This window comes from Mixophyes fleayi, chromosome 3, assembly GCF_038048845.1.
Source record: "Mixophyes fleayi isolate aMixFle1 chromosome 3, aMixFle1.hap1, whole genome shotgun sequence".
NCBI lineage: Eukaryota > Metazoa > Chordata > Amphibia > Anura > Limnodynastidae > Mixophyes > Mixophyes fleayi.
The window spans coordinates 259,325,941-259,351,406 of NC_134404.1; the positions used below are offsets into that span (position 1 = coordinate 259,325,941).

Sequence of the window (25,466 nt, forward strand, 5' to 3'; positions counted from 1 at the left end):
AAATTTTCATATGACATTCTGTTTTTCAAGAACGTTTAGTTTGTTTGTAGCTTATAAAATAGTACACTAACAAGAGTGCCTCAAAACAGACATTTCATTAAAGTTTCTTGAAATTTCAGTTTTACAAAGCAACTCAAAATTGCATATATTTCTAAGCAGGTTTACCATAAAATACACAACGATTTATTTATTTTTCCAATGCAAAGGTCAGACATACACAGATGGATCTTGCCTTTTTTTTGTGTGACGTTTGACCAATGCAAAAACATCACAGACGCTAAATGACATTAATTTGTGAATACAGTTCAATAGTGAGTTAAAATGTACTACCTTGTAACCTCTTCAAGTATACTGGTACATCACTTTTAATACTTTTAGTGTCATCTTCAGCTGCTTCTTTCAACAAACGAGGTGGGTTATTTTGTGCCAACCAGTCAGCTACTTTACTTTCTGCAGCAATCATCTCTGTATTTAACCCAGCAAGTTCTTTATCGCTAGAGGATAGAGGCTTCTTTCCTTTTTGACGTTGGTCCATAAATTTGGTTACATGATCTTTAATGGTTACTTTACCTGGAGAGCTATCATCAAATTCAATTGTAAATGAGGCATGTCCTGCACCTGATACTTGAGGACATTGTGGGTCTTGTGTTGGGATTTCAAAAATTGCATTTTCTTCTACTTCAGATCTTTGTTGAAGTTCTTTGTTAGGGATCTCAAAATAACTGGGCTCTCTGCAAAATGCACTCATAGCTTCTTCCTTGAATGCTTTCATTTGCTCACCAAATTTCTTGCCATATTTGCAGGAGCCTGAAAAAGAAAGCAAATGTGTATCAATTTATGACTGCTATAACCATGGACCTACTGCTACTACTAATGCACCAATCAGTACTCATATTTAAATATTTTATACACATTTCTAATTTCCTTAATTAGTAAAAAGTCCTTAAAAGTAAGAATCAGACTTCGAAACTGCCCCAATGTTTTCAAAAGGTACCAATAACCACAAGTGGGCATACAGCAAATGCACCTCGAGGAAACTTTCATACCATCTGGCCCAGAAATTATGCTAATGAAATATACAACATGAGATTGCTTCAAGATACCAGTCCTCTAGTAAATATAGCATCTTTCACAGCTTCTGTCCGCCTAGCGTCTTTGTTACCTGATGACCAATAGGAGGGGCTGTGTTTAGCTTTTGCGCAACTTCATATATTTAAACTTGCTCTGATCTATAGCAAATTATAGTCAGATAGCTTGATAAAGTACCTGTCATGGTACCAATGAGGAGTGATTGGATCCTTACGGTTCCACCGAGATCTGCAGGACTTCACCTAGAGGCGCAGAGTCTAACAGGGTGGAAGGTTTTCGCCAGGGATCCCAGCAAGGGAATTTGAACTTCGCGGCTTCCACTCTGCAGGCCGCGGCCCCCTAGGGAGGTTCCCAGTGAACCGTGTGAGAGAGAGAGAGAAGGATAACGGATTGTTGCCCCCATTGGGGAAGGTACAGGATTCAATAAACTGTGTCAGAGATACCACTGAGGAGTGACCGAGAGAACTGACTGAAAGAACCAGCGCAGAGTAATGTGAGGGGGAGCCTAATATGGGGATGTCATTCTAATCAGTGAATGACAGAGGAAGGAGGGTTTAAAAAGGACTGGCGATTCTGCGCATGCACAGAACCGTCGATGTAAATGACAGCCGGCGGATGATGGAGCTATGGGCAGTGGACTGGTAAGTGCACCAGCTTCTGGGCAGACGCCGCAGGAGATTGGCATGTGACAGTACCCAAAACGTTACTTATAATAAAATTATGCTCCTTATATTTTCATCCTTAACAAAGCCTAATTAATATATGCTATTCCCATTTTTGTTGAGTTTTAGAGATAGTGGTGATAACAAATGAGACCCAAGAACCTCCTCAAACCACATAGATTGTGATCAGCTATATTGATCTTATTAAAGCAAATAAATAAACATTTAGGGAGCAACCCAAATTTTCCTATCATTAAACAATGATAGGAGAATTAATGCAAGTTAAGCAAAATTAGAATTCTTCCCTTTACTCTGAAAAGGTTTGAATGCCCAAACAAAAGACAAGAGAAGAGATTAAGGAGGAAAAGCTAAGGTATTTTAAATTAGTGGAAAAAAAAAACTTGCTGAGGGTGGAAACACAGCTCAAAGATCCAGGTCAAGTGTGAGCAAACCAGAATTTTCTCAGCTGACCCTAATCCGAGTGACCAAAGCTCACTTACTAGATAAAGATTGCTCAGAGTCTCACATACAGAGAAGAACCCCACCAGCATATTGCCTTCCCTCACTTTCAGTTATCCCTCTATGCCAAATAGGTGCAAGGGCTACCCACTGAGCCACCGTGCTGCCCAAGTCCTAGATTCCAACTCATCTATGAAATTTAAGCTAGTCTTTGTCTTGACAAAATACAGTATTTATACCTGTAGCATCGAAATCATGAAGTTTGTTTTCCTTGCTATCTTGCTTTTTCATTTTTCCTGCAGCATCTTCATCACCCCACCAAGATGGTTGCCCATACAAAGGTGTACCACGAGGCATTGCAGAAAGGTCAACTATTAAATATATAAAAACAAGTAAAAATAATTATTATATATTTATGATTGTATAACAGCATCAATTATTGTTATAGAATATTTCTGCCATTAAAAGCAGAGAAATTACATTTAATTCCATTAAGTATACTACAAGATAGTGCAGTCTATTTAAAAAAAAGAAAAAGGATGTATTTCTGGCCCTGGCCCTGTCTAAAATTTTGGTGATTCTACTGCTGCTTTATGTTGCTGATTTTCCTGCTATAATAATAATAATGAGCCCAGGCTTTCTGGCTTTGGGGCTGATTATAGAATTTATAGCAGGGGGGTAAGCTGTCCATTTTTTAATTATTGTTATTTTTTATCAACAGTACTGTTCCTGCACTAATAGATAAACCTCAAATTGAATCACCACAGTTTTTAGTACTGGGATAAAACAAAGTCACACAAAAAATGCATAACATGATCTCTCTGCAAAAATCTATATCCAGCACTGGGGCTCTTTCAAGTGCATCAACAGTCACTGCATAAATGACAATGGTCATAATCCCATAAACAGTAAGTTAGAAGAGAACACAACCACATCAATACATCAAATATATGAATGAATACATTTTCATTGAATAAAATACATACTTCCCATTCCCATTGTTATTATTTTTTAAATATATATGAGAAAGTAAGAAAAAGTACTCCTGGGACTTGTTAGTAATCAAAATTCGACATTTTCTTAATCTATATTTCAACATCTTGGATCCAATCAGGACCATTTTATCAAGTACACATGCAAACAATGGCATACATCATCATCATCATCACCATTTATTTATATAGCGCCACTAATTCCGCAGCGCTGTACAGAGAACTCATTCACATCAGTCCCTGCCCCATTGGAGCTCACAGTCTAAATTCCCTAATATACACACACACAGACAGAGAGATACTAGGATCAATTTTGATAGCCACCAATTAACCTACTAGTATGTTTTTGGAGTGTGGGAGGAAACCGGAGCACCCGGAGGAAACCCACGCAAGCACAGGGAGAACATACAAACTCCCAAACTGGGATGTAAATAATTTTCTGTACCCACTTTTTTTTTGCCATCTCAAATTTTAATGAAGCCGGTAAGACAATTTTAAAACACAAGAACATTGTTGCAAAATTTGAAAAGTATACAACCACAGCAAATCACAGTTATAAAGAAACAGAACAGTGAAAATTATGCACAGTATATGGTAGATATAAAAAACAATTATACCAGTATAAAGAAAACATAATAAAAACTGTAGAAAGCATAGGAAGGTGGAAGAAGGGGAGAGATGGCGTAGAAAATGCAAGAGTGGGGAGTTAGGAATTAATGCCAAAGAAACCGCAGACCAAAGAATGTAGGAAATATGACTTTGTTATGTAGGTAGGTTAAAGTTGGCACTACCACTTTTAGTTTCTTTTGTAGTTAAGAACATATTTAGTAATCTCTTTAACCACTATTCAATTACACCATATTGCACAGTATTCCTGTATTATCTTCGGAAGATAAAGTCATCCATTTTTATATAATAGTCCAGCATTATTTAGGAGATGTGAAAATCTATAAAGAAAATAGCACATTGATCGCATACAGTGTTCCTTTGTAAAGTGCTTCACAATTAATATATCAATAACCACAGTTTTACTCCAACAGAAGAGCATATCTGTTAGTTCTCCAAAAAAGGATGACATAAAATCATATAATTATAGTAGAGAAAAGCTACAGCATATAAAAGTAATTGTACTTGGTTTAAAATGCTGCTGATGATATATAGGTAAAGCTTAATTACGGTGGCACTATAAAAATTTAAAATCACAGGTTTGTTGCACAATTTTTTATATGCTTTGTCTATATAAAATAAAAAAAATGGATTTCCAAAAAACATATGTTTGCAATACAATTCATTGGGGGGAATTCAATTGGGCACGTCACTGGAAAAAATAATGCGGCCTGCGCAGTATTACAGTAATAGTGCACATAATTACCGTTAATATGGTAATTCCAAAGCCGGCTTTTTGCTCGCGGCTCCGAGGGTATCACATCATATGCGGTATATAAAATATAGGCCACACAATCAGACCTTTGAGATTTTATGGGGGGGGGGGTATTAGGATTTGCGGCTGCGCATGTAAAGTGTCATTACGGTACCGCAACGTCGCAGATTTCCAAAATCCACAATGTTGCGGGACCTGTGCAGCCCCGATGTTGCGGGACCCGTGCAGCCGCGCGTAAACGCGGCCGGGAAAGCTAATTGAATATGCCCCTATGTGTATTATATCAATGTCCAATATTTTATTTGTAATGTGGCTCTATTTTAACATTTATAAATTATTTCCATATATTATTCTTTGTTCTGTAATATTTTTCATATAACATTTTGCATATAAGTGTTTATCATAAAACAATCATATATGCAGGAGTAACTGAGCATCATTTGCGGGATTTTTTATTCTCATAGTTGTCTAGTCATACATATTGTTCCCCATTAAGGCCGAAACTTGTTTTTGGTGCACAAGGATAGTTGCATACATTGCTTGCAAGTGAAAACTTTTATTTACTCTAATAAACTCTTAAGTTCACTTGATCTATGATTTTTTCTTTCCCTCTTTCCCTCTCCATTCAAACGAAGGCTAGAAATACAATCCCCAAATGGATGCAGGATAATCAGAGGTGTCCGGCTGGAGAAAATGAAGCAGTTTCATCCACGCATTATACAGGGTATTGTAGGATTTTTATTTAAATTTCTTTATCCTAAATACTGTCTACTTGATTTTCACTTTAATTTTGTTGACTACAAGGTCACAATAAAATTTTAAAAAGTCTTGATTATATCTTGAGTTCAGGCTTTATATCTCAAACACAATTTCAATAAGGATATGTAGACTTATATCTAATTTATATTTAATGTTATCTATAAGATCACAGAATAACTAAAAAGAAGAGAATGCAGTAAAAAAAAAACAACCAGTGATGTGGGCAGTAGAATGGTATCTTGTGACTAAGAAGGGGAGTGTAATATATAGTGAAAATAAAATGTATGAGAGATGGAATATCTGAGAGAATTAATGAATATATACCCAGCTAATGGGGATGAAAATAATCATAAAAATATATCCATCCAAAACACAAAAACAAATGAGGAATAGTTTCATAAACAGGAGAATAGTAAATATAATGGTGAGCTAGGTGTAACTGGGTAAGATAAGCATGTAAATGTATTGTATATAATAATAACCTCCTTCATTCTCCAAGCAGTGTGTCCTCCTTCCATTAGGGTACAGAATTTCTATTTACCCGGTACAATCAGAATTTAACTTTTTGCAACATTGTTAAATACTGCAAATAAACACTTTGTATGCTATATGTATCGACATGATAACTATTTACCAACTATTATTGAACACCATATATTGTATAACAAAGTCATTTTATAACCATTTGCTTTTGTTTTTTTAAAAAAGCATTGATGGTGCCACTATGGGAGTTCTGTGAAACAACAAATCAACAACAACAACAACAACACAGACAGCACACTCCCTCAACCACCTCCCAGAGACTACCAGCCCTGTACTTTTCATTTTTCAAAAATAAAAAAGCCATAATTTACCTCTGTATTTTTAAATATTTTGGAAAGAAATACCTAAAGTTAAAGACAGATTACATGCAGTAGCTACTTGGAGTTGGAACATAGTACACAGAAAACTTCCACATGCACTCAAGAAACATGCATATTATGCTAAAGAAAATAAGGCTGATTTTCTATTTGCAAATAAATTTAAAAAATTTAGAAAAACAACCAAAATTGCATATATAAAAGAAACAAATATAAATCTTTCTGATATAGTACAAGCATTTGCATCATATGTCTGCTTGCTTTATAAAGTAACAGAATATAATCCAATGACTTTTTTAATTCTATTCTGCATAAGTTATCTTTCTAACTCTGACAATCAGCCAGATCTCCTCAACTAACCAATCCATCATGGGTGCTAATTTAGCCAAATTATTTTACCAAGCTGCCAAGGTGTCTTTTGATCTGTAACAGAATGCATGAAGGTATAATGATCACCATACCTAGGTTTGGCAAATTCTGGTTAAGATCCATGTTTATGCTCAAATTATAGACCCATATCATTGATAAATGAGACTTAAAAATATAAGGGCACAAGATTATGTGACATTCTTCCATATCTGGTAGTTGCTGAACAGCGTATCATGGAGAATAGACACTTTGTGAACCTTATTCAGATATTATGGGCTAATGGGAACCAATACTAGCAGCACTGATAGCTCCGTATTCCAATCCACCCATCATAAAGGTTCTAAATGCTGGCTTTTACTTTGCATCAATTAACACTGCTAATGGCATAGGATAAGGGTGCCCGATATCATCACTGTTTTTTTGCTGTACTGATGGTACCTACAAAACGTGTTACCATTACTTAAAAAGCAGTTAGACTAACCTTAAAATCAAGGGTGCTGAAGCTTAGTAAATGTGATGCACAACATAATAAGATGGTACCCTCGTGCATACAAAATTTGTATCCGTGACTACAAGGGCATAAATTAATATACCTGGTACTTTTTCCTCAGACTTCAATGAATCCAATGATTTTTGATGCGAGTTTGTAGGTATATTTATCTTTGAATCTGAACTCTTGGATTTCGATACTTCCGCTTCCAAATGTTTTTTTGAAAACTGAAGCTGACTTGTAAATTTTTCATGCTACAAAATAAAAATAATTTATTTTTAATCTCATATTAACATTAACACATCAGTAAAAGAAAAATGTACAAAAGCAAATTACCTTTAGTGCTTCTTCAGGGACTTTCATTTCACCACGTACTACAGTAAAAAGATTGGTATGTATGGTTTGCTAAGGAAATACTAGGAGATATCTGAGAAACAACCTTGCAAACAAAAAAGATGATTTCATTTAAAGTTTATTTACATACAACATGTGTATGTATGTATGTATGTATGTATGTATGTATGTGTGTTTATACACATATATACATTTGTGGTCAAAAAAAAATTGCCGTTTTTCTAATAATGCATAATTTCTTCTACAAAAACTGCAGAGATTAAAAAAAAGATTGTGGTATCCACATATTTATTTATTTAGCTTGATTGAAATAAAACATAAAATGTAATATACTCCTAATTTAGTCCACACAGAAGTCTTTAAATGGGCCCAAGTATTTATAAATAATTTGATTTCAAGCAGGTGATTTACTTTTACTTTGCAACTGAACTCTGTGGTTAGTAGCAGGTGCCTGGAATATCATCATCATATATTTATATAATTCCGCAGCGCTGTACAGAGAACTCACTGACATCAGTCCCTGCCCCATTGGGGCTTACAGTCTAAATTCCCTAACACACACACAGACTAGGGTCAATTTGTTAGCAGTCAATAAACCCACCAGTATGTATTTGGAGTGTGGGAAGAAACCAGAGCACCCGGAGGACACCCACGCAAACACGGGGAGAACATACAAACTCCACACAGATAAGGCCATGGTCGGGAATTGAACTCATGACCCCAGTGCTGTAAGGCAGAAGTGCTAACCACTAAGCCACCATTAAATGAGGCTGACCACACCTAGGGGTAAATGTATGAACATGCGGGTTCTTCAACACCCGCGTGTTCAGCGTGTTCGGCGATTACATTTCAAGCGGCGCTGCATTGTAAAGGGAAGTTTCCCTTTACAATGCAGCGCCGCTTGAAATTTAATCGCCGAACACGCGGGTGTTGAAGAACCCGCATGTTCATACATTTACCCCCTAATGTTATTAGAATATTTATGGCCCATGTCACTCTGGCCAACCTCCCTGTAAGCGCCTGCAAAAGAAAACTTGAGCTAAGGTTGCAGAGTAGGACGGTCTGAAGGACATTCAGATACAACTTGGTCAGTTTAAACTTGCTCTATCCATCAACAACTCAATAAAAGGGAGCTATATGGTAGGAAGCTCAGGATGGAAGCCCAAATTAGACCTTTTTAGTAAGACACATCATCACTATATTTAGAGAAACCAAAATGAAGGTTTCAAAGAAAAAATTAACACCGCCCTTACAGTCAAACACAGAGCAAGTTGCTGTGCTGCTTATGGTTTGGGTGCTTTAAACTCATGCATGGTATCATGAAATCTGGAGATTACTAAGACATTTTGGAGCGCATATCTTAAAACCAGTGTCAGAAATCTTAGTCTGTCGAAAATTACGGTCTTCCAGCAGGACAATGACACACCACAAAAGGCACCGAGGGGGGGGGGGGGGGCGTGGCTTGGCAGCCAAGATGGCCACAGACAAAATCTAAGAGCTCCGTGCAGCCTGAATATTCACCCGAACCCATCTGCACAAATCAGAAACTATCTCTCCTTAAACTACTGGCCTGTCATTCAGGAACAGGAGAGCTCCCGATCCAGGAGTATATTGTCTGTCAGACAACCAGTTTTACACTTTATTTGGTCACTCTTCACTAGAGCACCCTTTTGGCCATAAAATATCCTGTTGGTTCTGTCCCTCTCTGGAGAGACCATTTTCTCCCCTCTCAGTTCTGAAGGATGTGCCCTATACCGGCAGACAAACCATCATATTTCTTACCTTGCCTGTCGTGCTGCTGAGCTGTCTGGCTGAAGATCAGCTAACACACGCTGCTCACCCAACGGCTGGACTGGGGGTGAGGCTATCTCCTATTAACTCCACAGCTGCTGTGGCTGCCAACACAAGCTGTGTCAGACCTGCTTTACAGACTGTGAAACCTATTTTATACCTATTTTATAGCTGCCTGACAGGTTAGACACTTAACCACCAACGGAATTAACACAGGCTACACTCACAGCACTCAATTTAACATCAGGGCTGCAATCTACTCATCAGCACTCCTTACCTGTCAAAGCACATCAGTTACCCAGCATTGGGATTCCCATAGACAAATTGTGATAACTAACTGGGCAACCCCCTGTCACCGCACATTTTAATTTTCACTTGCTGGATGTCTTCAGCACACATTTTTCACAGCATCATTTCAAGACTGTAAATTCGGAACTCACTGCTGCCATCTTGTGGCCTTTTGTTCTAATTGCAACACAGAGTGAATTCCACTGCCACCTAGGGCTAGATTTACTAAGCTGCGGGTTTGAAAAAGTGGGGATATTGCCTATAGCAACCAATCAGATTCTAGCTTTCATATATTTAGTACCTTCTACAAAATGTAAGCTAGAATCTGATTAGTTGCTATAGGCAACATCCCCACTTTTTCAAACCCGCAGCTTAGTAAATCTAGCCCCTAGTGTTTGAATCTTTACATACATTGTGTAGTTGCCTATCTGATGTGGAAGACATATACTGTGTCACAGTCTCATAACACCGCATCCTTTGACCTTATTGGCTCTCTGCCACTCATGAATCCCCCTCTTGAGCATTTGTTAAGTGCCTCCCGGCACCCAGTTTACCAACTAAACACGAAGAGGGGACCCACGAGACACTCACAGGACTGTTCTGCCACTGGTTGGCATACACCCCCTGACAACTCTCAACTGCTCAGCATTCCACATTGAAGTTGCCCAGTAACCGCAACTGCCACAGCGAGACATCCAGCACAATGGTGTATCGGCACACCCACTACCACACTGCGGGCCATAACCCTGCACATTTCCAGTGGTGACCGGCGTCTTACCGGCATATTAACGGAAGTCTTTTGAATTAACATGTAGGATACCCACCCAGTGTAACACCCTAAGCAACAGATCGCTAGTCGGAGTCTACCTTCAAACCCTGCAGGTCCTACATATTAGGTAGCCAGTCATGGCTCCTAAGTCTAATGTCTTGGCTCCTCCAATTAAATTCAAGCAAAAGCCCAAGTCTGCATCAAGCTCACATTCTACGTCAAGAGGCTCTCCTCCATCGGTTCGGATCCAAGAACCGGTGGTCCCCCCTCTGCGTCCTCTTATCCCCGATTTGCGATCTGACGGAGCACTGGACGCCCCATTAATAGCGCGCATTTTGCACTCCCTTTTACATCGGATATTAACTGCCCTTCGGGACGATCTGACTTCTGAGATGAGGGCGGCGATGTGAGGCCTGAAAACTGACATTGCCGAGATTGGAGATCGTACAGACCATCTGGAGACAAAGATAGGGAAATTGAATGCCTCCCATAATGACCTATCTTCCTCACACCACTCTCTTTAGAGTGCAGTTGAAGGACAAAGTTGCGTATCTAGAGGATCGCTCCCGCTGAAACAACATCAAAATCAGAGGTATTCTGAAATCTGTCACCAATACAGATCTACAAGACTATGCCGTTTCACTGTTCAAGAAATTACTACCTTTAGTGGACGATAAGGACATTCTTATTGACCGTATACAACGCCTCCCATGTCCTCGATCTGCGCCAGGGAATGTCCCGTGAGACACTCTCCTCCAGGTCCATTTCTTCCATATCAAGGAGGCCATACTCCGAGCAACACGTGATCCAAGCAATGCAGCGGTGCTTAGTGATTTGCAGCTTTTTCACAACCTCTTACTCACTACCGTCAACCACAGAAGAGCTCTTCATCCAATCACAACAACCCTGCGAGCAAATGATATCTCTTATCGATGGGGTCTCCCGGTCAAGCTGTTGGTCCGAAATGAAGATTCCATGTATGTCATCTCGTCCCTTGAAGCCGGCACTAAACTTCTGGAGGAATGGCACATGCCTCTTCCATCTAGAACCGCTGCTAGCAAGTCTCCGCTTCAACTAGAATGGACTCATGTTTCTAAGGCAGTGGTTCCCAAAGTGTAGCCAGGTAGGGGGGAAACCCCCCCCCCCCCCAAAAAAAAAACTTACCAATCAGGCGGCGCCTGGGACCCAGCATCCTCCCTCCTCACTGAATGTCGGGCGTGACGTCATCATGCTCTAAATTCAGTGACAAGCGGCCGGAGAGAAGAGAATGCTGGGTCCCGGGCGCCGCCAGATTGGTAAGGTTTTATTTTGTGTTTTTTTTTGTTTGTTTGTTTTTCCTCTTCCTGGCCCCCGTGATGCAGAGTGGGCACATAGTGAAGGAAAGATGCAGAGTGGGTACAGAGTGAGAGGAGGACGAAGAGGAGGCACAGAGTGAGAGGAGGACGCAAAGGGGGCACAGAGTGAGAGGAGGAAGCAAAGAGGGCACAGAGTGAGAGGAGGACGCAAAGGGGGCACAGAGTGAGAGGAGGACGCAGAGGGGGCACAGAGTGAGAGGAAGACGCAGAGGGGGAACATAGTAGAGGAAGATACAGAGGGGGCACAGAGTGAGAGGAAGACACAGAGGGGGCACAGAGTGAGAGATGGACGCAGAGGGGGCAAAGAGTGTGTGATGGACGCAGAGGGGGCACAGAGAGTGTGGAGATGGAGGGCACAGAGTGTTTGGAGATGGAGGGCACAGAGTGTGTGGAGATGAAGGAGGGCACAGTGAGTTAGCTGTAAATTATTCTTTGACAGAAATATAATTGAAAAAAAATATATAAAAATAATCTTTTCCCTTGGATTTATGTGTATTATTTTTGCATATAACTAAATATGTTTTTCTGTTCTACCCTAAATACTTATTACATTTTTTTGACTACTCATAAAACGGGACTTGTTGGTTATTATTTTGGAGGGGTGCCTTGAAAAAAATTGTGGAGACTCTAAGGGTGCTGCGATTTAAAAAGTTTGGGAACCACTGTTCTAAGGACTGAGGCTTACTGTTTTTGATGAAGTCTTACAGCTTCTATCTCTGGCTCGATAAGTATAACTATTAGCAATTTTACTGTCTAATGTTTAATGTCTAATGTTTGAAAGCTACGTTCTAAGTTTTTGATACACAATTCATGATGTGTGATAATAGGTTTACTTAAGGGTAGTTTTATAGCCTTGCGGGACCTGGCATGTCGTGGTGGGGAGCCTTGATGCCCCCAGGTTATGCGCATCCCCCCTCGCACTGGTCATATTGCACTGATATAATACTATTACCTGCAATTTATCAAATGTATCATTTGATGTTATATTGTTGCTACATTGTTGCTCTCCCCCTTCTCCGGGTGCTACATGGGTGGGATTTATTTAGTTCCACCACCTCTCCATATGATACCCAGTTTGCCACACGCTTTCCTCTGTGGCAAATGTCCTGACCCCGTTCCAAGGGTCAGTTCAGTTTTTTTTCTCGTTTTTTTCCTTGAACCTCTCCAGCCTGTTCCCCCCTCTCCCCGGATCACTCAAACAACATGTCTCAAGAATAGTACAGGCTCCTTAGCTATAACTCTCCTCTTTCAGATTCCATCACTCATGGTTCAGTTTTACTCTCTGAATGTTAAGGGACTTAACTTCCCTGCACCATTCCATTCAAAAGGAATGGTGTAGCCGTGTTGTTTAGAGCCTGTGTCTGTTTCAGCCTACAATTAAAAATAGAGGACAAATCTGGACGATTTATAATTCTGGTTGGACTTTTAGAAGACAAACTGGTGACTTTAGTCTCTCTATATGCCCCTAACTCCCACCAAATTCCTTTCCTCAAGTTACTATGCGAGGAGGTACAGAAAGTAGAGGCCATTTAGTCCTGCTGGGAAACTTTAACCTGACCTTAGACCCCAAAATAGACAAGTCCAGACCACTAAGATCGTCAGGACCTGACCCAACCCACGGACCTTCGTAAACTATGAGCGGAGCATGACCTATATGACATTTGGCGGGTTCAGTCTTCAAATGTACGAGAATATACCTACTACTTCGGGGTTCATGACACATACTCCAGAACAGATATGGTCCTGACAGATACATGGACATTTCAACACACCAGTAGTATTAACATACACCCTATCACATGGTCAGACATGCCCCCAATAGAGTGGTCCTGGAACCTACAACTTACTAAAATTCCCCCGATACCTTGGCGGATGCTGGCCTACCTAGGGGTCGTTTTTTCGATGATGATGATGATTGTCACAATATATTCAGACTAACAAACCATATTATACATCTCTTTCCACTCATTGGTGTGAACTGAAAGCAGTCCTGCGAGGCTCAGCCATCCAAATAGGCACTCGCTTAAAAAAGCAATACCTTTCCCATCAACAAACTCTTGAGCCTACTCTAACCACTCTAGAATTACAAAACCAGCCATGCCCCTCCAAAGCTCTACAAAAAGAAATAAATGATGTCAGGAAACAGTTCAATACATTTTTCATATCCCGCATGACATCAGCTCTCACTAAATTGCGTCAGAAATTTTACACCACGGGCAATAGAGCCAGCCAGCCTTTGGCCTGTAAACTTAGGGGTAAACAAGCCAGAAATCAAATAAAAACTCTCCATGACTTTAAGGGCAATAAGATCTACAACCCATCATGCCTGATGTTACTGTTTCACCTAACTGTTTTTTCTAAACCCACCCATCTGCTATCTCTGCTGTCCTTTCTGCTTCTTATTCCCTGACTCCTACTTTACATCTCTTCTTCCTCTTTTCTCTCCTTCTACCTTGCATTCTTTTTATTCACCTCTTGTGCTCTCACCATTTCCTCACTACACTTGTAAGCCCTTACCATACTTGATTTCTGAATTCTTTCAACTGTCTATTTCACACCTTCTCTAGCTTTAGCATGATTTACTCCTCTCTCACTTCTGTCCTCTCCCTCTATCCCCCTGCTTCCCATGTCCAACCTTTCCATATTCTTCCTCCTCCTCACTCCCCCCTCTCACTTCCCATCCCCCTCCCTATTTCATTCCTCTCATCTCTTCTGTGCCTCTGGGTCCCTGATCTAACATGATGCCCCCTCTTACATCTTTTCCTCTCTCCTCCCTTTCCCCACTCACACACTTTCCCTCTTGTCCCCTTCGCTGCTCTTCTCTCAGCGTCAATCTGCTCCTACCTACCTCCTCTTTCCACCCAGCTAATCTTCTCCCTCACGTCACTCCTACCTTCTGCCTCTCCCATTCATAAACCCCTTATCTGCCCCATCTCCACTCCTCCCCTACCTCTTGCTCCCCTGCCCCTCATCTGCTGTCTGCTGACAAATCCCCTCTTATTTCTGCATCTCATCCAATTCCAACCCTCTCTTCCTGTCATTCCCCTCGCTCATATCTTACTCACCCTTGCAGACGAGCAACCCCAACAATCTCATCCACATCTCTCCTCTTCCCTCTCTTCCACTATCCTGTGGTCTCTGGAATGCCAGATCAGTCTGTAACAAATTGACCTCTATCCATGATCTCTCTATCTCTAGATCCTTCAACCTACAGCTTGCCATCACTGAAACCTGGCTATCCGCTGAGGACACTACCTCTCCAGCTGCTCTCTCTTTCGGGGGCTTGTCCTTCTCCCACACACCCAGACCTGGGGAACGGCAAGTTGGTGGCGTCGGCATACTTCTCTCCTCCTGCTGTTCTTTTCGGGTTCTTTCCCCTGAACCCTCCCTCTCTTTTTCCTCCTTTGAGGTACACTCTATCCGCCTATTCCACCCAGTCCAACTTCGTGTTGCTGTTATCTACCGTCCTCCTGGTCCTGTCTCCCAATTTCTTGATCACTTTGCCACCTGGCTCCCTCACTTTCTCTCCTCTGACCTTCCCTCCCTGATCTTGGGGGATTTTAATATCCCTATAGACAATCCCTCAGACCCTGCTGCCTCCAAACTTCTCTCCCTCTCCTCCTCCCTTGGTCTCTCTCAATGGACCTCCTCTCCCTCCAACCGCAGTGGCCACTCCCTAGATCTGTTTTTTTCACACCTCGGTACTGTCTCTGACCTCATTAATTCACCTTTTCCTCTCTCGGACCACCATCTCCCTGTCTTTTAGCATCTCTCCACCCCTCTCATCGTCCCCGGCCCCCAAGGTTACTCTCACCAGGCGTAATCTTGACACAGTTGTTCCTACCAGTTTCTCCTCCTCCATCACCACTCTTTCTTGCCCCGGTAAGGCTGTCTCCTTCTACAATCGCACTCTTACCGCTGCACTTGACTCTGTCATCCCGGCTGTCACCGTCAGGCTTCGTCGGTCCCCCCCACAACCATGGCACACTAAACTCACCCGCTATCTTCAAAAATGCTCCTGCAGTGCAGAACGGCTTTGGAGAAAGTCACGCACTCATGCTGACTTCCTCCACTTCAAGTTCATGCTTGCCTCTTATAGTTCGGCCCTTTCCCTCTCTAAACAATCTTTCTTCAAAGCTCTCATTTCTTCCCAATCCTCCAACCCCCTGTCGGCTTTTTGCCATCTTCAACTCCCTCCTCTCCCCTCCCTCTCCCTACCACGCTCTCTGCTGTCGACTTTGCATCCCACTTCACCTCAAAGATTGAGTCTATACGTCATGACATCTCCCAGCAGTCCCTTCTTACCCCACCCTCTCCCCCTCCATGCCCATTGTGTCCCCCTTCTCACCCTCCTCTGCTGCTATCTCCTTTCTCCCCTCCCCTCCAGCTAGCTCACCCTCCTTCTCTTCCTTCCCTCCAGTATCTGCAGATGAAGTCCATACCCTTCTCTCTTCCTCTCCCCCCTCCACTTGCACACAGGACCCAATCCCCTCCTACCTCCTCCGCTCCCTCTCTCCCGAAGCCTGCTCCCACCTTGCACACCTCCTCAACCTCTCCCTCTCCTCTGGAATCTTCCCCTCCTCTTTTAAATATGCTCTTGTCTTCCCCATACTCAAGAAACCGTCCCTTGATCCCGCCTCTCTCTCTAATTACCGCCCTATTTCGCTTCTTCCTTTTGCCTCCAAACTCCTTGAACGGGTTGTCTACAACCGTCTCACCTCCTTTCTTTCCTCTCACTCACTACTTGTCCCGCTCCAATCTGGTTTTCGACCCCTCCACTCCACTGAAAGTGCCCTCACTAAGGTCACTAATGACCTTCTCCTCGCTAAATCCAATAGACACTACTCCCTTCTTATCCTTCTTGACCTCTCTGCTGCTTCGATACCATTGACCACGCACTCCTTTTGCAAACGCTCAAATCTTTAGGCCTATGTAACACTGCCCTCTCCTGGTTTTCCTCTTACCTCACCAACCGCTCCTTCTCAGTCTCTACTCATGATTCTACATCACCCCCTCTTCCCCTACCCGTTGGCGTTCCTCAAGTCTCCGTTCTTGGCCCCCTGCTTTTCTCCCTCTACACCTTCTCCCTTGGTGTCCTCATCCGCTCCTTTGGCCTCCAGTACCACCTCTATGCTGATGATACCCAAATCTATCTTTCATCCCCTGACCTCTCCCCCTTCCCTTCTGTCTCGTGTCTCCTCCTGTCTCTCGGCCATCTCATCTTGGATGTCCCAACGCTTCCTTAAACTCAATATTTCCAAGACCGAGCTTATAGTCTTCCCCCCTGCCAGGACTCTCCCACCTCTCCCCCTTTCTATTTCTGTTACTAACACTACCCTCGTTTCTGTCCCCCAAGTCCGATGCCTTGGGGTCATCCTTGATTCCTCCCTCTCATTTAAGCCTCACATTCTGTCTTTCTCAAAATCCTGTTACTTCCACCTTCTGAATATATCTAAGATACGTCCCTTTCTAACCACGGAAGCCACGAAAACCTTTGTTCACTCGCCTATTATCTCTCGCCTTGACTACTGTAACCTTCTTCTCTCTGGCCTACCTGATTCTCGCCTTGACCCTCTTAAGTCTATCCTCAATGCTGCTGCCCGCCTCATTTTTCTCTCCCGCTGCTCTATCTCTGCGGTCTCCCTCCAACAGTCACTACATTGGCTCCCCATACCCTACAGAATTAAATTTAAACTCCTCACCCTCACCTTTAAAGCTTAGTCAATCTTCCCCTTCCTACATCTCCAATCTCATCTCTACCTACACTCCTACCCGCCCCCTCCGCTCTGCCTCTGACCGCTGCCTCACTACTTCACTGATCACCTCCTCTCACTCTCGTCTTCAGGACTTTGCCCGGGCTGCTCCTCTGCTGTGGAACGATCTTCCACGTTCCATCAGGTTAGCATCTACTCTCAAAGACTTCAAGCGTGCCCTTAAGACTCATTTCTTTATTCAAGTCTATCAGTTCTCCTAACTTTCTTGTCCTGGCTCTCTCCCCTAGTTAGTAATACCCTTTATGTGTCTCCCCCTTCCCTTAAGGTTGTTAGCTCTCATGAGCAGGGCCCTCTTTCTTTGTGTGCTCCTTCTACTGTTCCTTCACACTCTATACCTCTTGGCCTGCTTCGCTAGCCCTGTTTTCCCTGTTTTCTTAATCTTCGGCCTTCTTCTTGCTGATTTCTACTATCCTTTTCACCATCTGTCAGATATTATTTGATTTGCTTTACCCTGTCATCTGTGTTTGTATATATTTGTGTATCATGTTGTGTCTTGGTTCTGTTTTCCGTATATGTAATGTACGGCGCTGCGGACCCTTTGTGGCGCCTTATAAGTCAAAGATAATAATAATAATAATAACCCCGCTGACATAGCAAATCAATTCGCTAAATATTACGCCAGACTTTATAACTTTCAGGATGACAAAGACAAGTTGCAACAAACAGAACTCTCCATATCTACTTTCCTCCACCACCTTAACCTCCCTTTATTAGATGTAAATAGTTTGGAGCTACTTAATCTCCCTTGGTCCCAGCGGAAGGTTGAAGACATCATCAAACGGCTCTCGAAAGACAAAGCCCCTGGTCCAGATAGTTTTGTTAATGCCTTCTACACCACATTTAGGTCAGAGCTGGCCCCGTTTCTTACCAATCTTTAAAACAATGTTTTGACAGGCAATAGCTTCCCAGCTGAGATGTTGGAGGCACAAATAATAACTATCCCAAAACCTGGTAAGGACCATTCCGATTGTAAGAACTACAGATCCATAGCGCTACTCAACACTGACCTAAAAATTTATGCTAGGTTGATAGCTGACCGTCTGAATCCTTTTTTACCACAGATGATCAATCCAGATCAGGTTGGCTTCATATTGGGTCGTCAGGCGTCGGATAATATGCGCCGCATTTTGGATGTCCTGTCTGGGACTGGAGAGGAGCTTGTTATGCTTTCTCTGAATGCAGAGAAAGCTTTTGATTGGCTCCACTGGCTTTATATGAAAGCAGTATTACTTAGATTTGGTATACAGGGAAATATTCTACATTCCATATTGACCCTATATCAGGGACCTTCTACGAGGGTATTTAGTAACGGTTTCCTATCTTCCCCTTTCCCTATCACAAATGGAACAAGGCAGGGGTGTCCCTTCTAACCTCTGACGCTTGTTCTGGCCATAGAACCTCTAGCACATACAATTAGACTGGTCTCAAACTTCCCAGGTATTACTCTTCACTCCTATACACACGAACTGTTCGCAGACGATGTTTTCCTATTTGTTACCAGCCTGGAGACCTCGTTGTCAGCCTTGAAACACATCTTGGACGGTTATAGCGCTGCCTCGTTCTACAAATTGAACATCGCTAAATCTGAGGCCCTCCCTATCAACATACCGCAATCCTTACTATCGACCCTGCAAAAGCAATTTCCTTTTGTTTGGTTAAGGGACTCTCTGCCTTATCTGGGTATACACATTCCCTTGCCTACTATATTAATTTCTCCCCAATTTTTCTCCATCTTCTCTCCTTGGCCAAGAATTGGATTAACTTAGAGGTCTCCTGGCTGGACTGCATAGCTGCCCTTAAAATGATGTTGTTACCCAAACATATATATTTTTTCTCACTATACCATATATTGTACCTAAATGATTGTTGGCCCGCTTCCATTCACTATTGATGACATACGTGTGGAGACAGAAACGCCCCCTTCTCATCCCCAAACGTATGGCTCTATCTAAGCAGCGTTGAGGTCTGATGCTTCCCATATTAACTCACTTCCAAGAAGCCTGTATATTCAGCCACCTGCGGGATTGGGCACTTCCCCAAGCCTCTAAGCCATGGGTAGACATTGAAAGGGTCCTGTGCCCTAGCTATCCTCTATCGGACCTTCTCTGGACTCCCAGGCCCACCCGCCCCTTAGCTGTCTATAGACTAGTGTCCATCTCAGACGCCATGCAGGTGTGGGACAGGGTTATTGGGTTACATACAGATTTTGCACTTCCATCCCGCAATCTCTCCTTTCAAGCGATATGCAAACTTATTCCAGATTTAATTCTCACCGCTTGGAAAGAAAGGGGGATTGCCTTCCTATCAGATTTGTTTGCCCAGAGCCTCTTTCTTCCCTTCTCTCTGCACCAAGATCGTTATAGCTTACCGTCATCGGAGACATATAAGTACTTGCAAGTTAGGCACTGGATGGTGACTGTCTCTAGCACCCCTTACTCTCTCTCCTCGCTCCCACCACCTGTTTTAGATAGACTGACAAAGATTGCCAATGTAGGCGGAATAACTTTCTGGTATCAATACCTCCTCTCCTAGATCCCTTCCACTAAAGCCCCAGCTCAACTTCGGTGGGAAGCAGATGTGAAATTAAGCTTCATCCCGCAACAATGGGAGAAAATCTATATAACTTCCCTTTGCATGTCAAAATGCAACAATCACACAGAGATGCAGGTCAAACTCCTCAATCGGCTATACCTTACCCCAGACCGGCTCCACAAGATCTGGCCAAACCAATCAAAATTCTGCTGGCGCCACTGTGCTCAGGTAGCTGATGTCTTTCACATCTTCTGGACATGCCCAGTGTTTCAGCCACTCTGAGGCGAAGTATTTGCCCTGATCTCCACTGTTTTAAAAACCACTGTTGCTCCAGTCCCCGCCTTAGCTCTTCTTCATGTATACCCGATTTCCATTCCTAGACAAGACCGATATTTCTTGGGGCACATGTTGATAGCTGCTAGAGCAACAATAGCCCAAAACTGGAAGTCCCCACCTCCCCTACTATTCCCCGAATCATTTCCAAGATTCAGTACAGCTTTGAGATGGAAACAACACACATGCCCTATTCCACATCTGCATCAGCTCCCATTATGAGATGGTTTAGGTGGCGTGAATATGTCACAGATGGCCCTGGGGCACCCCGAGACACCCCGGACTCCCCACCATTCCCCTCTCCAGTGGCCATCATAGAATTCCCCCAACCCAACGAACAGACTACACCCTCTGGCACCCCTGCCATGCTGGGAGTATTTTCAGACTGTCAAAATGAAGGTTAATGTGTTTTGATGTATACTTCTGTATGTATATTGCTGATTTTATGAGCCTTGCTTCAACTGAGTGACTCCCCCCCCCCTGTGTGGGGGTCCCCCATGTGTTCCTCCTTGTGTGGTTTCCCCTTTTCTTTATTCTGTACCCCATGGATTTTTTAAAAGTTTCAATAAACATATTGATGATAAAAAGAAAGGCACCCTGGGTTGTTTAAGACAAGACACTGTTCTGAAGAAGATTGGAAGACCTGTCGACCGCTGTTCTGGCTGCATTGCACCGAACATCATTAGTCTCTATAGCAGCTAGACAAGCAGTAAGCACTGTCTAAGTAAGGGAGTAGTGAGATCTGTCCAATGCCCAGTATATGCACAGCAATACAAAATACAAACATATGTTATTTTCCCCTTAAATCCAATGGGAATACTCCTTACTGCAGTAGTCCAAATGGAAATGTCAATACTTAATGTGAATAGCGAGACCACATATAATATAGCAGCAATAATCGCTTTCCTTTGCATCTTCAATTGTTTGACCGACTTTCACTCTTCCCACTCTCTTCTTGACCCTCTCCAGTCTGGCGTCCGTCCCCTTAACTCAACTGAAACTGCTCTCGCTAAAGTAACAAACGACTTACTCTTAGCTAAGTCCAAAGTCACTTCTCCCATCTCGTACTCTTCAACCTCTCTGCTGCTTTCGACACTGTCATCATTCTCCTCTCCTCAACATCCTTCACTCCCTAGGTCTTTGCGAAACAGCTCTCTCCTGGTTTGCCACCAACCTCTCTGACCACTCTTTTAGCGTGTCTGCTTCCGACTCTTCCTCCTCCCTTCTTTACATTTCTATCGGAGTCCCACAAGGCTCTGTCATTGGCCCTCTGCTCTTCTCTCTCTACACCACCTCTCTCGGTGAACGCATTCAATCATTTGGTCACCAATATCACCTCTATGCTAATGACACGCAAATTTATCTTTCCTCCCCTAATCTCTCTCCCACCTTTATAACCCAGGTATCTAGCTGTCTCTCGGCTATAACTACCTGGATGTCAAGCGCTTCCTGAAACTCAACATCTCCAAATCTGAGCTCATCATATTTCCTCCTGCCAATGATGATCCCTTCCAATATCTCCCTCTTGGTTGACAACATCACTCTCACTGCTACATCCAAGCCCGCTGCCTTGGAGTCACTCTTGACTCGTCCCTCACCTAATCCTGCCACTTCCTACTCCGTAACATCACAAAAATCCATCCCGTCCTCTCTCTGGAAGCAATCAAAATCCTGGTCAATTCACTAATTTCTCGTCTCGACTACTGCAACCTTCTGCTGACTGGCCTTCTTAACTCTCACATTTCTGACTTTCAATCCATACAGAATATTGCGGCTAGGCTCATGTTTCTCTCCCACCGCACATCTTCCGCTACTCCTCTGCATAAATCCCTTCATTGGCTCCCTATCTGTTTCAGAATTCAGTTCAAGTTCCTTACCCTCACTTACCAAACTCTTACCAATGCTTCTCCCTCTTACAACTCTGACCTTGTCTCCAGGTACATACCTGGCCACTCCGCTCTGCCTCTGATCTTTGTCTCAATTCACATCTAATTACCGCCTCCCATGCTCGCCTCCAAGGCTTCTGCCGTGTTGCCCCCATTATTTGGAACTCCCTACCTCATCTCACTTGACTCTCCCCCAACCTTCAGTCCTTCAAACGCACAATCAAAAGTCACCTTTTCTAGATCGCCTATCCTACCACCTCCTAACCATTTTATCCATCACCTCCTTTTTTCGCTTGCCATCCCCTTTTTCTTCCAATTGGTCCTACTGTCTCTCACCACCCCTCCCTATAGAATGTAAGCTCTCGCGAGCAGGGTCCTCTTTACCTACTGTCCCATGTCTGTCTCTCTTGTATGTCCTGTCTTTTGCTGCACTCAGTGTGAGTCCCCATAGCATTACTCACATTCATCTGTGCTATTTATGCATATTACCTCATCTAATTGTTACCTGACTCTGTATCCGGTGATACGGAATCTGTGGCGCTTTATAAATAAATAAATATTAACAATAATAATCATCATCAATGCAAATTTCTGCACTAGCAAGAGAGACATCTCCCAACAGGCATACGTGTATCTGTGTCCATATCTACTTAAGTTGCAATTACGTGAACATGTCATTACTGTACATACACAGTACGGAAATGCAAATCTAATGCAGAAAAAAAAGATCAGACGTACATTCAACTCTAAATCAGCACATGTGTGTTTGGCTGTGCAGGTCATAATGTTTCTCCAGCCTCCCGAGCATTGAAAGGTTTTTCTAAGGTAAGCAAAAATTATGTCACATTCTTTAAGGGCCTGTGAATAGAAAGCAGCCACTAGCATGTCAAAAGCAGATGTTGTACCAGGGCCTTACATTAACCTTAAGCAATTGTCGAAAAATGGTTTAAATATGGAGCTCTAGAACAAACTCTATATGCTGACGATGCCTTTTTGTGTTTGAAAATAACCAAATAAGACAAGCATGGGCACCATTGCTTATATCTTCTAACTCTAAGGTAGTTTCACCCAAGTAGTGATGAAAAAGTCATATGCTGTTTTGAAATAATTAGGAATGCTATATAATAAGAATGCTATATAATGGGGACTGGATACTTCTATTCTATTTCTTCTTTCAAACTATAAATCATAATTCATAGTCCTTAAAGCTTGGTATCTGAGTGGAAAAAGGGAATGATAGTAGTATGTCCTAGTATTGAAAAACAACAATGATCCAGTACCTGTGATTATAGTCAAAAATAATTTGAAATACAGACAGTACTCTAAAAGTAAAAAACTTAACTTATTATATATTCAGAGGAAATAATTCAAGAAAGGCTTTTTCACAGGTGGAATTCCATTAGGTAAGAAATGCTGTTTGTGAAGTTGGAAATGTAACAATAAATACCATTACCTTACAATTAAATAGGACACATGGCCTAGCCATACTTAGCCGTCTCTTTATTAATATGCAGCAATAAGGCTTATTTGCGGCAATAAAAAAATATAACATCAATTGCTGGAAATTTATAAATAAAATATCACTGGGGTTGCTGCGTGATAGCCCTGAGTGGTAAAAGTTAACTTACCATTTTACTAGGCCAGGCTGAATGAATGTGCACATGCATGACCTGATTAGCCTATTTACTAATGGGCAGTGGAACTGAAAGGCCAGGTTTGGGCTTTCAATACCACTTAGTACATGGAAAAGACAAACAAAAAAAGTAGATTGAAAGCCATTTTTTAAAAAAGAAAAATATATTGAAAAGCCATTGAGCACTGGAAAAAAATGCTATATATCTCTTCAGTTATCGCCAGCCTGCGATGGCAATAACAGATCAAGAGTTGTGGAGGAATTTGTACTGCCGCAATCCTTGTTAAGTAGTCCTTTGCTCTCTTTTTTCACAACTAGGAATACCTACAGTGGACAACTCATGTAAAAAAAAAAAAGCAACTGCATGTTCATAGAACAGGCATATTAAATTCATTCTGCCATAATAGCTTAAAGCAGCAATTCCACAGATTCATTTTTTTTGCCTTTAAATTAAGTACCTTTTATCAGAAAGTTTAGATATCCTTCTACAAATCATTATCTTCTTTGTCAAAAGCTTTCTAGCTGCCAGATACAGACACTATCAGTCTGCTACACAGGTGCAGACTCGCAGTTCTCAGCGTGCCATTTGATGGCAGAAAGAGGAAAAGGAGGATGTCAGATAGAGCTCAGAAGGGCATTTCAAAGCCTCTCTACTACTCTACTCACTACATCATGTATGCTATGTAACTGTGGTTGCCATGGCAGTCCAGAATCATAAATCATTAATAGCAGCCTGAAGAAAAAAGCAATGGCAAAAGACATGAAAGGGTGCACGAGGGAGTAGGACAGTAGACAGGCATGGGACGATAGGTATAGAGGACCCTGCCCGGGAGAACTTACATTCTGGAGGGAGGGATGTACTATTCCATGATTTCTTATTTAAATTGTCAGCTAATTGTATAAATAGATTTTAGTAGTGATACTACTTACTTCACTCTCTATGCACAACTGTCTATGCTTTCTCAAAATGTCATAAATAAAGCCTTTAAAAAATAATGAAAGGATATCATATCCAAATCTCAGTTTATCGTCAAGCTTCAAGGTAATATACGTTTGTTCCAGAATCCTGATATCATTCACAAATGTCTGTAATAAAAACAAACATAAAAATATAACATGACACCAAAATTGTTAAAATATGCATGCATATATCATATTAGAAGTCACCAAAGAGTTCAGTGACAATAAAAAAAGGTGAATCCTTTCATACACATCACATAAATCAGAGGCGGCATTGAAGATCTGTAAAAATTGTATTATATCCTGAGATAATACAATAAGATTACCTAAACAACACTGAATTGATAGAGATATAATTGATAGAGATATTATTTACAGGAATGTATACATATAGTAGCATTACTTGTTCTATAAGTTATTTCACTAAATTATAGTGGATAATATACACAATATTGTAGGTCATAGGATATTGGAAGTTAGAGTATAGCGCTGGTGCTCTCCTTACTTTCATTGAGATCCTCCATCACTAAGCTGTCAGGCCACCACTCAACAATTAGGTCATACACAATAAGGAGACCCGCAACACAGCCCACAGACAAGCACATACAAGCATCATTTCTCCTTGCAGTTTTCAGCTGCGATGACTCAAAGTTATACACTGACACAAGAGCTTAACACTGCATACATGTTATGCAGTTGTTAGTGCAGCTGCGCAAGTAGTTGTTAGGCA

General features: G+C 42.0%; 1 protein-coding gene across 3 annotated transcripts in view; it reads right to left on the reverse strand.

The window, feature by feature from the left end:
• The window catches only part of CEP170 (centrosomal protein 170), a 92,063-nt gene that overhangs the window by 52,184 nt on the left and 14,413 nt on the right, over positions 1 to 25,466 (reverse strand). For 2 of the 3 annotated variants that reach the window (XM_075203496.1, XM_075203497.1), the window contains exons 4-8: positions 24,781 to 24,862; positions 7,398 to 7,453; positions 7,165 to 7,315; positions 2,450 to 2,581; positions 331 to 807 (exon numbers count right to left, since the gene is read on the reverse strand). In XM_075203496.1, the coding sequence (XP_075059597.1) occupies positions 331 to 807; positions 2,450 to 2,581; positions 7,165 to 7,315; positions 7,398 to 7,453; positions 24,781 to 24,862 (898 nt within the window). Of the gene's footprint in view, positions 1 to 330; positions 808 to 1,266; positions 1,954 to 2,449; positions 2,582 to 7,164; positions 7,316 to 7,397; positions 7,454 to 24,780; positions 24,863 to 25,466 lie in introns of those variants that run through there. The other variant, XM_075203498.1, reaches the window with a different exon arrangement.